General features: G+C 40.2%; 1 protein-coding gene across 3 annotated transcripts in view; it reads left to right on the top strand.

Annotated features, from left to right (window-relative positions):
* Nucleotides 1-15,326, top strand: part of plch2a (phospholipase C, eta 2a) — a 208,199-nt gene that overhangs the window by 95,901 nt on the left and 96,972 nt on the right. The window contains exon 1 of one of the 3 annotated variants that reach the window (XM_037104146.1): nucleotides 7,959-8,317. The exons of the other annotated variants lie outside the window; for them this stretch is intronic. Coding sequence (XP_036960041.1) covers nucleotides 8,275-8,317 — 43 coding nt within the window. The 5' untranslated portion in view covers nucleotides 7,959-8,274. Of the gene's footprint in view, nucleotides 1-7,958; nucleotides 8,318-15,326 lie in introns of those variants that run through there. 3 annotated transcript variants of the gene reach the window in all.

Genomic DNA, 15,326 nt, shown 5'->3' with positions numbered 1-15,326 from the left:
AGGCAGCTTCTTGGTTCACAAGCCAGAACCAAGAAAAAAGGCCTCTCCATTATTTAACAGTCTTTGCTATGAAGTTATGTTGCTGTGGGCTTATATGATATTTAGAGATAATAGCAGTAATGGCACTGATATTTTTTTATTTTTGGGGGGATATTTATTATTATTATTATTATTATTATTATTATTATTATTATTATTATTATTATTATTATTGTTGTTGTTGTTGTTGTTGTTGTTGTTGTTGTTGTTATTCTTCTCCCCCCGGGGATGACAGCACCTCTAGCATTTGCCTACTGCCGGCTCTGACTGCATCGTTCACGCTGTTTTGGTAACAGTACTGGTGTTGGTAGGAGTTAATTGACCTATTCAGTCAGTAATGAGAATGTGTTGATTTTATCCTATCAGCCGTGCAGTGGGCAAATTTACCATCTCATTAAGCCAATCAGAAGGCACAATGATTTTAGAATTGCTCTTTGATGGAATCCTTGGTTCTTGCATCAGAATTCCCACCATTGCACAACATACTAATGCCCCATGACACACAGCACCTCGGCTGTGTCCTGCTGTATCTGATGGGTGATATCTCATTGCTTGTCGATGCTTATATCTTTTACGCCGCAAATTCAATCCCCTGACACCATTTCCTCAGTGAAAGAATTCATGGACCCAGGATTGGCTGAAAAAATGTGCTTTTCCTTTTTCAATTTGCCCCAGCCACCTGCACACACACACACACACACACACACCCACACACACACACACACACACACACACACACACACACACACACACACACACACACACACACCACAGACGTACAAATGGGTTTAATGAGAAATAAAAGAGCGCAGCTGGCCCCTCCACTCATCCAGTTGAGGTTATTAACTTTCCCTCTGTCCTCAATCCACACCAATGTCAGAAAAAGGTTTTCTTGAACATGTCATGAACATGAACAAGTCTTTTCTAAAAAGATAGAGACATTTTCAGTCCTTGGAGCTTAGTCACCATTCAAGGATTTTTTTTTAATGCAAATAATAAATATTTAATGAAAAAGGCAAATTTCACTAACATCCTCACTCAGCAAAATCACTTGAGATTAAGAAAGATAGAGGTTTAACACTGCTGACAAAAACAAGAAAGATTTGTTGAGCTGATATAATTTAATATTTAGAACACTAATATTTTCATGCCATTTGAAATCCACTTTGATTTGATTTGAGTCTTAAATGGAAACTTTGCCATTAGTGTCATTCTGAGTTTGTGTGGGGTTCACTGTCCCCACCATTAAAGCATAGTTTTCCCTTGCGAGTCAGTCAGTCAATATTCAGCCTGGTATTATCTGTAAAACGTGTAAGGGTGAGCTTAAAGGGATAGAAACAGGCTCTCTGGTGTCAAGTGTTTGTGGTTTCAAAGGCTCTCTAAAATTTATAAGCCAGCTTCAAGGAATCACTGGTGGCAGCTTTTAGTTTTCCCCCATCACTGGAAACCAGTGAGCTGGCTATCAGGCTATTGATCGTTGTTCCTACAGTTGTTGAAAGGCTTTTACAAGTGCTCTGGAGATAACCTGCTGCTGTGCTACTCATGCAGCTGTTTGTTGAAGCATGTATTTATTTTGTTACTTATTTTATAACCATATTTATTCATTTGAACAACTCCAACAGCAACAGTGTTTAGCACCACTTACAGCTACACATTTTCTTCCTCTGTACTTGGATGGTGCCGGCCTGCAGCACTGAAGGTCTCTGCCACAGACGTCTGTCTTGCTCTAGCAGCAGCACCTGACACTGTGCTCTCCTCTTCTGTCCGTCTCATCATAAATGCCTCGTATTCTGTGTTGTGGTTTAACCCGAGGTTTATTGTGTTGCCACAACTCCTTACCGTTTTTCCACAAACATCACAAACCACATCTTGGCTGTTTCTGGAGCTGAAATAGCTCCACACACAAATCCGTTATGCCCTAACATTGTGTCTACAGACTGAGACTGCCTCTCTGACTGACTGACAGGCGTGCTGCTGCACTTACGCATTGCGCACTTACCCAGGTGGAAGAAAAAGTAGTTCCCACCAGCTGCATATAATTTAGACAAGATCTCAGTAGTTTAGTTACTTTCCACTATGTTCATGTTAATGATATACACCACCTCAAATGACTTAAGCATCAAAAGTATTGATATTTTGATTTTAGAATCGATTTTAGAGCATAAAGATCTGGTATCAGAGGTATCAATATTTCTGTATCGATCCGCACATTACTAGTTACCAGTGCAGAGTTTGCAAATGTCCATCAAATGTGTGAATGTGCTGTTGCTCCATACCTCAGGAGCCTGCGAGGTAATAGACAGAATTAATACTTTGCTAAATATGTTTTTGGAGGAAATGTAAATTTTGCCCAAACGATGTCACTTTTATTTTCCAAATTAGGAATGAACTTTTATGATTTATCAGATCTGGATGGGAATCTGAACTGGTCACAGGCATCAGGAATAAACATAAGAAGTGCACAGAAATAACCTTGTTTGCTTATAAAGGTTAAAAGGAGGGATCAGTATTACATTTTCTAAGTCTTCGGTTTATTTTCCAATATGAAATTAAAAAATGCCATTCTCATCAGCCACAGCACATTGTGGTTATTGATAATTAGCATATGTTAACATTGAAATTACTTTCTACACATCGGCATGTTACCATAGCCATTACTGTATTAGCATGCTGACATGCTGGACTGCTTGCGTGGAAGACTCTTCCACTCCTCCTGTAAAAGATTTATCCTACGTCTTCAGTTGGAACCAAACCAGCTCTGAGAGCAACGGACAAGGCTGGATGCCGGACAGTGTTACATGATCACAAATGTACACATTGTTGTTCAGGTCTAGGGGAGTATTACAATAAAACTTGACTTAGATTGTAAAGGATAACTGTGTTAGAGATTATTTCAGAATTCAATAGTGCATTTGAAAAACTGTAAAAAAAAAAAAAAAAAAAAAAAGACATTAACAACCAGTAGGCTCACGCTGGGCTCAGTTTGGGACAAAACATAATTAAATATACAGAATATAAAGTGTTTCTGAGGATAAATGCAAAAATATGTGCCTCATACAATAACAATAAAAAGTATGATGTACAGGATGAACTAAAAAATAAACTCAAATAGAAAAAATTGAATTGGAAATGACATTGAAAGACATTTTGAAAGATAACCTGCTGACAATAGATACAATAGATGTATCTTGTGTGTAGTTTGCAAGGAGAACTCAAAACTGCATCCGAAGAACACACAGATGCTTTTAGTCCCTGTAAGGACATGGGTGGTGGTGCACCTCAGCTTCCTGTGGCCAAAATGAGTATTACACAAAAAAATGTTCTCCTTCCCAAATTTTTTTACCCCCCTGGATTCATGCATGAAATATATATTTCCTGAGAAAAACAAAACAAAAAATCATTCCACTTGGTTTCAACATTTTGTTAAAAAAAAAAAGATGAAAAAAGAAAAATTAAGAAAATTAGAGAGATTATCTTACCAAAAGCTTGCCAGTTCTCCAGTCATAAACACGGGGGAGAAAACTATTTTGATCAGACCTAGAAAATGGATCACCAGAAAAAAAGAATTCTTCACTTGCCTTTCCTTGTCATCAACACAATAATGCACATGATATAAACTGGTTATAATTATAAGACACGGTGTTACACTTGATATTTATATTAGTGTTGTCTGTGTCCTATGGTTCAGCTCTCCTTCTTTCCTCCAGAAGGGGGCGTTATACAGTTTGATGGTAGAAAAGCCCCTCAGGTTGTCTCACTCTAGAGCTGAAGGAGCTCTGATGCACCTCCAGCATGCCATGTTAGGGATGAGAAGCATTATCAATAATACTGAGTAGTTTTCTCAGCATCCTGCTCTCTGACACCTCCACCAAAGACTCCAGTTCCACTCCCAGAACAGAACCAGCATTCCTGATGAACTCACTGAGTCTTTTGGCATCAAGTCCCTTCGCCTGCTGCCCCAGCACACAATAGCTCTAGAAGTTGACTCTGGCCACCACAAAGCCATAATACATCTGCAACATTGTTCTGCAAACGTTGAAAGATATGAGTTGGCTCTGACCTTTCTGGTACACAGCATTAACATTGTAGTCCAGTCCAACATATTGTCAATGTGGAAGCCCAGATACCAGTAGTCATCCATAGTGTGCAGCTCAGTTCCGTTGATGCTGACTGGGTTCAGACATGCCTTTGCTTATAATGGTCCACCACCACCACCACCTACTTCATCTTTGTGATGTTGAGTTGAGGTTGATTTTGTCCACACCGCTCCACAAAACTGTCTAACACCCTCTAAGCCTCCTGTCCTCTTCTGATATACTCCTCAATGGTAGAGTCATCTTAAATGCCCTGCAGGTGGCAGGACTGTGAGCAGGGTCTGAACTCTGAGGTGTAGACTGTGATCAGGAAAGGAGACAGGATTTTGTGCTGCCCAGGATGATGTCTGACATCACCAGTCATGATTGTTTTGCAGCCTCACATACTGTACTGTGGTCACCTATGAGGGAGTTGATAATCCAGGTCACCAGTGAAGCATTCAGCTGCATGTCCAGTAGTTTATTGCTCTCATAGTGCTGTTTGCCTCTTCATTCACTGATCAACACTAGGCTGTGTACATTCAACATTCAGTTCATATTTCTGTAAATTTGTGTTCATCAGCCAATATATGACAGTTTATCTGTAGAGTATATGATGAATGGTACAGTCTCCAGCTCCCAGCTATTGCCCTTTAACATCCCTCAGGGCCCTGATGCCCAACCCCCACTCCCAACACAAATACATGCATACACACTCAAAAGATCATTACAAAAACCCTTAGAGGCTGCTCACATGCTCGCGGCTAACTTCTAGCTGTAGCAGACAGCTAAGTCCCCAGCTGTGTAGAGCAGGTCCTGCTCTACCACTATGCGGTGACTCATTGGACAGCTACTGTAGCATGCCCAAAGCTCATTGAAGCAGCTGGAGGTGTTGCTTGCTAATGTACAAAGAAGACCAGGAAAGATAAATGACGCTTGACTAGTTGAAGCACAGGTTCGGGTGCAGCTCCACTGGGTGCTGGATTATGAATTAGTTGAAAATGAAGAACAGTGTAAGGCCCTTGAAAAAAGAGTGCGCAAAAGAGTGAAGGTTTGTTGCTCCTGCCTCATGAAACATGCATGAGGTGAGACAATTCACAATGTGTATTATTCATGCAGTAGCTGAAAGTTGCTGAACATACTGTAAATTATGTTGTTTATTTGAGGGCAATGTACTGTGACCCTTAATAGCTTTAGTTCCTCTCCAGCAACCACAGCCAAGATTCCAATGTGCACTCATAAATGCATTCACAATCTTTGGCATTAATGATCCTTGCCATTACATCTCCACTTCATTTGGCATCCACTGTACCTGCTGCCACCCCACTACTACATGGTTCACCCATTATCGGCCTATGAAGATCAATAACAGGAGAATTAGACTGAAGCTGCTGACAACAGATAATGTGTACCAATACTTGCATGAGTTTCCATCAGAAATGCTTTCTTGTTAACTCAGAAAAGACTTTGAAATGAATGAAAAACTCTATTCCAGATATCACTGTCATTTTAAAGCATAAAAAAGTGTATTCTATATCTGTTCCTCCTAGCACTTAACTGAAGCTACACTATCCATGAATCTTTTAAATTCAAGACGCCATGATTTCACACAAGATGGAAATATACATTAGGTGGAAATGTTCAACACATTTTACATTGTAGTCAGATTTTTGTAAAATTCCATCTAATGTATTTCTAAATCTTATAAATGTGATCTTGAATAAAACTCTAACATAACATATAAGCTTAAAATACAGTTTGTAATGATGTAATCAGTGGTGGTTCTAGTCACTGCTGTAGGTTTTTGTGCTTTGTGTTAACTTGGCATCAAAGGAGTCCATCACTATGGGGCACCGATTGTAAAGTTGCACATGCTAAAATAAACAGCAACTTTTTGCCACATTTAGCAAAAAAACATGTATAAAAAACACGTGATTTTTTTTTACTTACTTTTGACCAGATTTACAGCATATTTGTGAACTTTGTGAAGTTTACCTCTCTTGTAAAAAAAAAAAATTATTTCAATATTTGATCTGAATAAGAAATCTAAATCTAAATGTTAAATATAAAATCTAAATGCTAAATGTTAAATAAAAATATAAATTTTGAATTTAAACATAGATGTTAAATATAAATACAAATGTTAATATTAGTATATATAGAGTATATATTTAGATTTATATTAACATTTATATTTAAAATATACTATTTAGATTTAAAATTTAAAATTTAGATTTAGATTTTTTATTCAGATTAAACATTGAAATTATATTTTTTCAAAAGAAGTAAATATTACAAAGTTCACAAATATTGCTGTAAATCTGGTCAAAAGTAATATTTAAAAAATTCATGTGCTTTTTATACATGTTTTTTTTGTTAAATGTGGCACAACTGAATAAGTTCCAGAAGAGTTCTTGCATAGGATTATTTAAAAATAAAAAAACACCTGTTATTGTTTTATCAAAATAATTAATTTGTTTTAGTTTTCTGGTGACAATCCGATCCGAACCTGTTCTCAGTAGAACCTGTTCTCAGTAGAACCTGTCCTCAGTAGAACCTGTTCTCAGTAGAACCTGTTCTCAGTAGAACCTGTCCTCAGTAGAACCTGTTCTCAGTAGAACCTGTCCTCAGTAGAACCTGTCCTCAGTAGAACCTGTTCTCAGTAGAATCTGTCCTCAGTAGAACCTGTCCTCAGTAGAACCTGTTCTCAGTAGAACCTGTCCTCAGTAGAACCTGTTCTCAGTAGAACCTGTCCTCAATAGAAACTGTCCTCAACGATCATGAAAGTCAAAAACAAAAGCAACTTATTTCAAACCATAATTGTTTGACCTCTGGTGACCGTAGTAACTGTTACATCTACCAAAGAGTAAATGTGGAGGAGAAGTTTAGAGCTGAAATTGCAAAAATAGAGGGAGTTGGGGGTGGAGGGTTGGCTTTAACAAGCAAGTTCATTATTAGAGCGCTGTTTGTGTCCACTGCGTTCTTCAATTTTCTCTTTGATGATTTGACGACACTGTGGTTATATCCTGGTTAGGATTAGGCACCAAAAACCCTTGGTCAGGGAAAGTTAAAAGGTCATTAACACTTTACTGAAAGGAGATATAACATGTCATCAAACGTCACTAAGGAACATATGACCTATACTAATGTGAACGTATCAGTGATTTGCAGAAACTGCCAACATTTTAAGCTGGTGAGTTCCTAATGCAAGTGAGTGCTGCTTCACAAATGCAGGTAAAAAACAGAAAGATCAATATCCAGAAGAGCAAAAGTTCTATCCGCAGCTCAAGGCTGCTTTCTCTCCTGCTGGCCTCAGGGCTAAATCATCGTGAAGTTCCTCTCATTCCTTTCACCTGTCTGTTATTTTACCCCCATCTGCCTACTTCTACCCACTGCTGGGACAAACCCATCCATGCCTGGCCGGTCCTCTCTCTCAGCAGCTCCATGTTGAATAAAACATGCGCGCCACACGCTGCTGCTCTTTGCTTCTTGCAAATCACAGCCACCTTGCCTCTTTCGCGCCTCTCACATCCCTCCATGGTCTCTGTCTCTTCTCTTCTCCCTTTTATCTCAGCAGATGCATTTCAGACCATATCCTTTCTCTGCGTTCTCCTCCTGCTCCACCTCCTTTTCAGTTTTCCCTCCCCCATTTTTCTCTCTCTTCCTCTCCCATTTCTCCCACCCTCCCTCCTCCATCTAATAGCGCTTATTCTCCCAGGTGATCGGCTTTGAACCGAGCTTCCCCCTCTCGTACGAGAGCCATGAGTGGTTGACTGCACCGAGCGCACTCCCAAAGCTCTCCAGGCAACATCCCCCCTCCCACCAGTCTGTACAGTAGAGGCAGAAGACGAAGTATGCAAGACTACACTATTGTCTTTGCTGCTACCCGCCACACAAGCACATAGACACAGAGAGGATGGGCTTCCTTGAAGGCAGAAAGCGAGGAGAGAGGAAAGACTGTACAACAGTGGTAGAGTAGAAAGAGGAAAGGATAGGTAAGTTCTCCCAAAAGCTTTTTCTGTAACACCTCTGGTGATGACACCCACGGGGCGAGGCATCCCTGTGACAGTCGCAGCCCTCCAGATGGTAGTTTGGGTGAAGCCAGCCCCTCTGTCTCTGTTTTAGCAGCACATGGAGCTCTGTCTCTTTTGGGAATACACCAATGGACGATTTCAGCAACATTCGCAGCCTGAGCCCAGATAAAGGTAAGATAAGCAAGCAGTCATTTCATTTCACTTGCATGCAGCTTTCAAGAAGTAGGCCAGCTCAAGATGAGGAGATCCTTATGCTTGTCAGAGGTGAAAGAGGAGGAGTGATGGCAGACTAGTAACTTGCCTCAGCCTACCAACTCCTCTCATGAAAACAAATTCAGCCTGTTAGTTTGACATCAGCTATGTATGTTACTTCTTTTCATCTCAGATTGTTGTCAGACCTCCATCACTGGCTATACATGCTCATACGCTGCAGATATTTGCAGGTGGCTGATGCTTGGACAGAAGCTTAAAGTTGTGTACTACACATCGCTCTTTGAATTAAATGACCCTTTGTTGTTGCATCTCGGGGCTCGATCTGTTAATTATCTCTCACTCTGCACACTCAAAGCCATCACCAGCCCAGCCCTGTTTTAAAGGGGGTCACCAGGGAGGCAGCGTGCTCCTGTCAAAGCACACTTGCCAAAGTCCCATTGTCTTATTGTCAGCCTGAACAACAGAGACGGAATCAGAGAGATGATAAGCAGAGACAGAAGAGGGAGGGAGAATAAAAAGAAAAGCAGACAAAATGAAGTCATCAGCCCCCCGACTCTTTCCTGCATTCCCCCTAGCCCCAGTAACCATAGAGCCACTAAGTCATTAGTGTAGGATCGCCCTGGCTCACAGGAGCAGCGCAGCCGGTGAAGCAGTGTGAAGTACTATAATCAGACCTCAACAAAACCTTACAATAGAGCTCTAATGCCTACACTGTAGCACCGTGCTAGAGTTATCATCTTCATGTTTTCTTTGGGAAACCCTGAACAGGAACTCAAATTAGTTTTTTTTATGGTTACTTTTTCAAGTTATAATGCTGAAGTTTTCTAAAGGACTGTTTTCTTAATTGCCTCTCTTTGGAATAGGTTTCATCATTGCTGGTGGGGCCCTTAAAGGATTAGTTCACCCAAAAAATGTAATTCAGTCATTGTACTCACCCCTTCGCTGATGGAAACACACAACATTTGTGGAGCTTCACAGTAAAACAGTGTTGATGTTATTTTCAGTGTGTCACTTATTTTCCCACTTCTTATACCAATGTATCAATACTTTTGTCAGTTCAGTTTTGTCAGTTGTCATTATCTTACATAGCATATTACTCCAGTGATGAAGTAAAGCCATGTCATATCCATGTTTAAACATCAAAGTCAAGTAAAAATACTGATTCTCCAGTTGTTTTATTCAGTATTAATGGCAGGTTTGGGGGTTATGCAGTTTGGGTAAATGATGATCATATTAATGGAGGAATGAAACAACTGTATTATTTTATCCCATTAGATCAGTCAATTAACTGAAAAAATAGTAATCAGTGAAAAAAACGAATGTAGTGCAACCCAGGACTAGGCCTGCATACTTCTTATTTACCAGCTCACCAGCTATTGATCACTTACCTGCAAAAATTCCCCGTTCACCTTCCCCCCACATCCTTAATACATCCATCAGTTGATGCAAAACGCCCTCAGCAGAGTATTGTGCAATCTATAAACTATCTTACAGATCATAAAGAAGACATTAAGTGTTATTTTGTACTGTTAGACCACATGAGAACGTGTGTTTGATGCGTATGCTTTCACGCCATTCATCATCAGGAGCTGTTCCCTCTGTTATGAATGTAATTTGACAGTCTCTGTAATAAGGCTCAGGTTGAAGGTTGAGGCTTCTTGAAAGTATATGGAATATGGACTTTTTTTAGATGCATCAGAGGGTTGTACTGAAACTGCCCTGGGAAAGTGTGTCAAGTGAGATATCAGTGGGAGCTGGCTGCATGATATATGAGTCATGTTGCAATAATCTGAGTGAGCAAGTGAGGGATGTTTGTTTCTCAGGACCAGTACCTGGCCTTGGTTGATATATAACTTAATGCATGCTTTGCTGTCAACAAATGTAGTGCTCCTGTCAGTTTTAAAAGATTTGATGAAAGGTCTGTCTGTAAATCTTATATCCAAAATTACATTTTAATCTCAGGTGGAGTTTAGACCATGCTCAGCTGACCGTATGAAAAAAGGTCAGCTCATGTCCACAGTATATATTTTCATACTTTAAATTCTGTTGACTTTGAAATGATTTCAGCGTGATGGTTAAGCTGTAGGTCGAGGGGTCTCAAAGAAAAATCAATAAAAATCAATAAATTCGTAGCCACCTTTCACAAATGAAAGCATTCAGGGAAGGAACCAGATTCTGGGAGCATGAGTAGAGATCTGGGTAGAAACTGTTAAGATTTTCATCTTGCTCTGTGCAAAGACCATAGCTGTAGATTGTGGTACTGTATGGATAATAAGGATGTGTCCCATTGAATAAAATAGTTGCTAGATACTTAAAAAAAAGAATGAAGTAAACAATTTGCCGACTCAAGGTGGTGTGTGTGTGTGTGTAACGGTGCATATTACCTGTCTGACAAAAAATGTTCCTCCCATTATTTTAAACCAGGCCCCTATATGAACACGTTTTGGTGTGTAAATGATTCATACTTACCAAACGTTTTGGAGAGCAGCACTCTCGCTCTCCTGAGCCCTCTCCACCTCTCTTTCTCCCGCAGCCGTGCCTCAACCACGCTCAGCTCCACAGTGTTATCCCCGCCCCACACAGTCTATTGGTTGCAGTACCCAGGCTTCAAGTTAAATGGGAACCAATGTGAGTTGAGCTGACGTGGAAGAAGTAAAATCTTACATCTCTGGGGGTATCTAGTACATTATCAAAAAACTTTATTTTAATCACAAATAATTCATTTCTCAATGTTATATTATATTTTTTACATTAATGATATTTACACTTCAAAGAAACATGTTTTCCAGTGCAACTACGCACCATATTCTCTCATGAATGAAGGTGACAATCACCATGTAATTCCCGTCTGTCTGAGGTGTGCTGTCATACCCTTTTATACTGAAATTAAATGATGGTTGTTGTTGATCTACTTGATACAGGTGTTGGGCTGCTTTTTGTGTAAAAGTCATGGACTTGGATCATGTAATGAAGTGAGGTCACCTGTAATGGCAAAATCCCAGACCCTGTTACAAATCACGGGACTGTCACATGAGGAGAAACTTAACAAACTTTGTGAAAATCCTGCAGCCAATTCGAAACCATTGGTGCCTTACTGTAAATATTAGCATTAAGTACAGTACATTAACATATTAAGCCATTTTGAAAAGACATGCACAGGCACATTGACAAGGCCAAACCCCCCAAATGTGGTGTCATTTTAAAGCTCCAGTTGTCTACGACATGTATAGTGTGAGAGATGTTGGCAAAAATGTAACGTCCACTACAGAGGACAAAAATGAATTGCTGGGTCTCAAGCGGTTAAGATGTTTCTTTCCATGTTAGCATGTGAAATTTGGCGTAGCATCGCTGTAAAAGCCTGTTCTTCAGGTTTTAAGTGCATCCTGTCTGCTTTTGTATCTAAAATCCGTCTAACCTCCCAGCAGTTGTTTGAACACACTGTCTCAACTGAATGCAACATTTATACCAAATTTTAAAGATTAAGATTAAGATTGTCATTATTTTACCCACAGCGAGGAAATGTACTTGCTACAACAGTTAAATGGTCTGTTAGCTGTGGGGATTAGTCATCTGTGGTGGTGCTCCTTCTTACACAGTGGGTGTAAGAGTCTGCTGCTGAAAGAGCTTCTCAAGGCTTCCAGTCTGGTGCAGGGGTCGAGAGGTGCTGTCCATGATTTTCTCACCCACCACCTCCATGAAGTCCAGCCGACAGTCAGCTGGGCCTCCTAACCAGTTTGTTTAGTCTCTTCCTGTCCTTGTCCGTGCTGCTACCTCCCCAGAAGACCACTGCGTTAAGGAGCAGTGATGCCACAAAAGTGTAATGAAATGTTCGAAGGAATGTCCTCTGCACCCCAAAGGACCTAATTTTCCTCAGCCAATTGGAGCAACTTTCGCCCTTCTTGTACAGGGTGTCCATGTTGTCAGTCCAGTCTAGTTCATTGTTAAGGTGAACACCCAGGGATTTGTATTTTGCCACCATCTCTTTAACCAAACCCTGGGTGTTCACTGGTGTGATCTGTGGTGTCCACCTCTGGAAATTGACCACTAGTTCTTTTGTTTTACTGGTGGTTATGCGGGTGGTTCCATTCACACCAGTTAACAAAGTCATTGATGACCCCCTTTATTCCTGTTTGTTTCACTCAGACACAGATCCAACAATGGCTGTATCATTGGAGACCTTTTGGAGGTGACACCTCACAGTGTTGTGCATGAAGTCTGATGTGTAGCGGGTGAAAAGGAAGGGAGAGAGCACAGTATCCCAAGGGCCCCCGTGCATCTGAGACCCAGTCCTTGAGTCTCACATACTGAGAGACTGCGTCTGTTGGTAAGGAAGTCTGTGGTCAGTGCAGCCAGGTGTTGGTCAACTCTCGCCCCTTCCAGTTTTCCCCTCAGAAGTGCTGGTTGTATTGTATTGAAAGCACTGGAGAGGTAAAAAGAATATAGTATATTGACAGTTAACATGTCAAATTTTACAAATCCAGTAAACAGTAACTAATAAAGTGGAAAAAGTCACCAGACTTTAAAAACGCTCAAGTTTAGGACTTGTTGTATTAAAAGAAACTGTATAAACATTGTAAAATGCTGTATACAACACATTCATAACTATTTGGGCCTACTTGTTAATTTGGCAAATGTTATACAAATATTTCTCGCTTTGTGTAATAAATGTATCCATTTCTTCCAGTGATGTAGGTGTGTATTTACATAGAGAGTGGAGAGATGAGATCATATCTCAGTTAGTCGCAAGATGCATGTTGAGACACATTAAGGTCAGGTGTGAATTCACAGGCTTGAAGCAGTCCACTTTTGATCGGATCACTCAGGATGGTAAAACCAAACATGAACAGTCTCTCTCTCAGAAGACACCTGTTTGGCTATTAGCCTGTTCATCTATGTTTGCCCTAAACATTAGTTAAAGGTTAGATTTGGTTATTTCAGAGACCCCGACAATTTATATTTTTACACTGACTGTGCCAGTACACTGTATTTTTCTCAGTCTTTGCAGTCGTGCATAACTTTAGGACCATGTGAGAAGCAGAGAGTACAAATGGACCCAATCATCTCTAACTCAAACATCTCCATTATCTCATGTTTTTATATGGAGGATAAAAAAATGTGCCCAGCACTGTCTGAATCCTCCTCTCCAGCAGCGGTTCTAGACAATTTTTACTGGGGGGGGCCAAGGTGGGGCCGGTGTTTAATCAGAGAGGCACATTGAAAACAGAAACAAATGATATTTAAACATTAAATACTTTAATTTTGCTAACATAAAGAGTGCATCAATAGAAACACTGAAGTAGGGCAATCAAAAAATAATCAGTTTGGCCTAAAGCTCCGTCTCCTGTCCCCCATCAGAGTGGCTGAGAACATCGTTCTTGGACTTGCTGATATCTCACATTTATTTTAAAATGTAGGCCTACTGTTTATTTTTTTAACATAAGAATCACACATCAATGACACAAATAAGAATTTATGGCAGAAAGCACCATTTTATGTAGACACTGTACTATGAATTGTAATGACACTGCTTGGCAAATGGCCTGAACAAGAACACCTTTTCTACATCACAAACCTGATGGTGCAGTACTTGATCTGCATGGATCCACTTGCTGTCCGTCTGGCTGTTCCTCTCTCTGTCCCTGTATGTTTCTTCCTCCTCACCCTCTTCTTCCTCCTCACCCTCTGGAGTGTCCCTCTCTGTCTCAGTGCCCTCACTTTCATCACCTGCCTTCTCTCCAACCTCCACAAACTCCTCTGGCTCTCCCTCTTCCAGCTCCTCAGCTCTCTCAATACATTGATATGTTTCTCTCACGTTTTTATTTACTGGGGCAATGTCCCTCCTCATTTCATGATAACTACTAGAAGAAGAAAGACAAAGTAGTGGCAGACATCTCATTTCACAAGTAACCATCCTTCCCAAATTAACATGGGCAGATACTGTTGATTACTTTACTCACTAAATGTATTATTTATTGAAATGCAACAGCCAAGATTGATAAAGTTACGTGGTTAACATGACAACATTGTGTAGAACTAGCTTGGATACTGACATTTGGATATTTGCTTGGATATTTAAACATAGTGAGACCAGACATTTACAAACTTGATTTTCTTATTGGAGTGAGGAACAACAGTAACACGGTTACATGCAACAAGTCACTTTGCTTACCTTCGCCTCTTGCATCAACTTAGACATTAGCAGCTCCTCTCTTCAAAACGTGCGTAAAATCGTGACAACTTGATCAATTTATTTAGTTTTAATTATGTTATTCAGTCTGCTCAGCGGGGGCCACAGCGGAGGCCAGGGACATTTTTACAGGGGCGCTGGCCCCGTGTAGAACCGCCAAGTTTAGGTCGCAATCATTAGGATGACCCCATGAAAGCACCAAATCATTGAAAAGAACACTTTGTGCATCCGTCTAAACCACCTTTGTGAAATTTGAACCACAGAGCAGGGATACACACTTAGTGTATGATACAAATCAGAAGTTGTTTAAGTCACAGAATTAATGAGCTGAATAAAAATGACTGAACCTAACAAAGGTTTTTGTGTTCTTAATGCTTCAGTTTGTGGCAGTGAGATCTCCTCTGGAAGCAACACTCTAGCCGCTTGTTGTGATTGACAACAGACTGTTCAAATGAATGATAAGTGACAGCTTCTTTTGTGATATCCAATAAATAGTTGTAATGATCTTCTCTGACTGTCATAGCACAGGCACATCGTGCAGTATGTTATACCAAGGACAAAGCAAACATGTATGTGGCATTGGAAGCTGGTGGTGTTAGCTATCTACTATTGTTTTTCATGACACTCCAGATTTCTTGAATATAGCTCACAAGCTAGAGGCCATGTAAGAAAGTGATGTCCCCATTCTTAAAACTGCCTCCAAATCTGAATGATTTTGTCTTTCACAAACAATAGAAACAGTTGTCAGTAAGCTCAATATTTGAATTGCTGAGACAATCT

Source organism: Acanthopagrus latus, chromosome 7 (genome assembly GCF_904848185.1).
Source record: "Acanthopagrus latus isolate v.2019 chromosome 7, fAcaLat1.1, whole genome shotgun sequence".
Taxonomy (NCBI): Eukaryota; Metazoa; Chordata; class Actinopteri; order Spariformes; family Sparidae; genus Acanthopagrus; species Acanthopagrus latus.
This window is presented reverse-complemented; position numbering and strand designations above follow the sequence as displayed.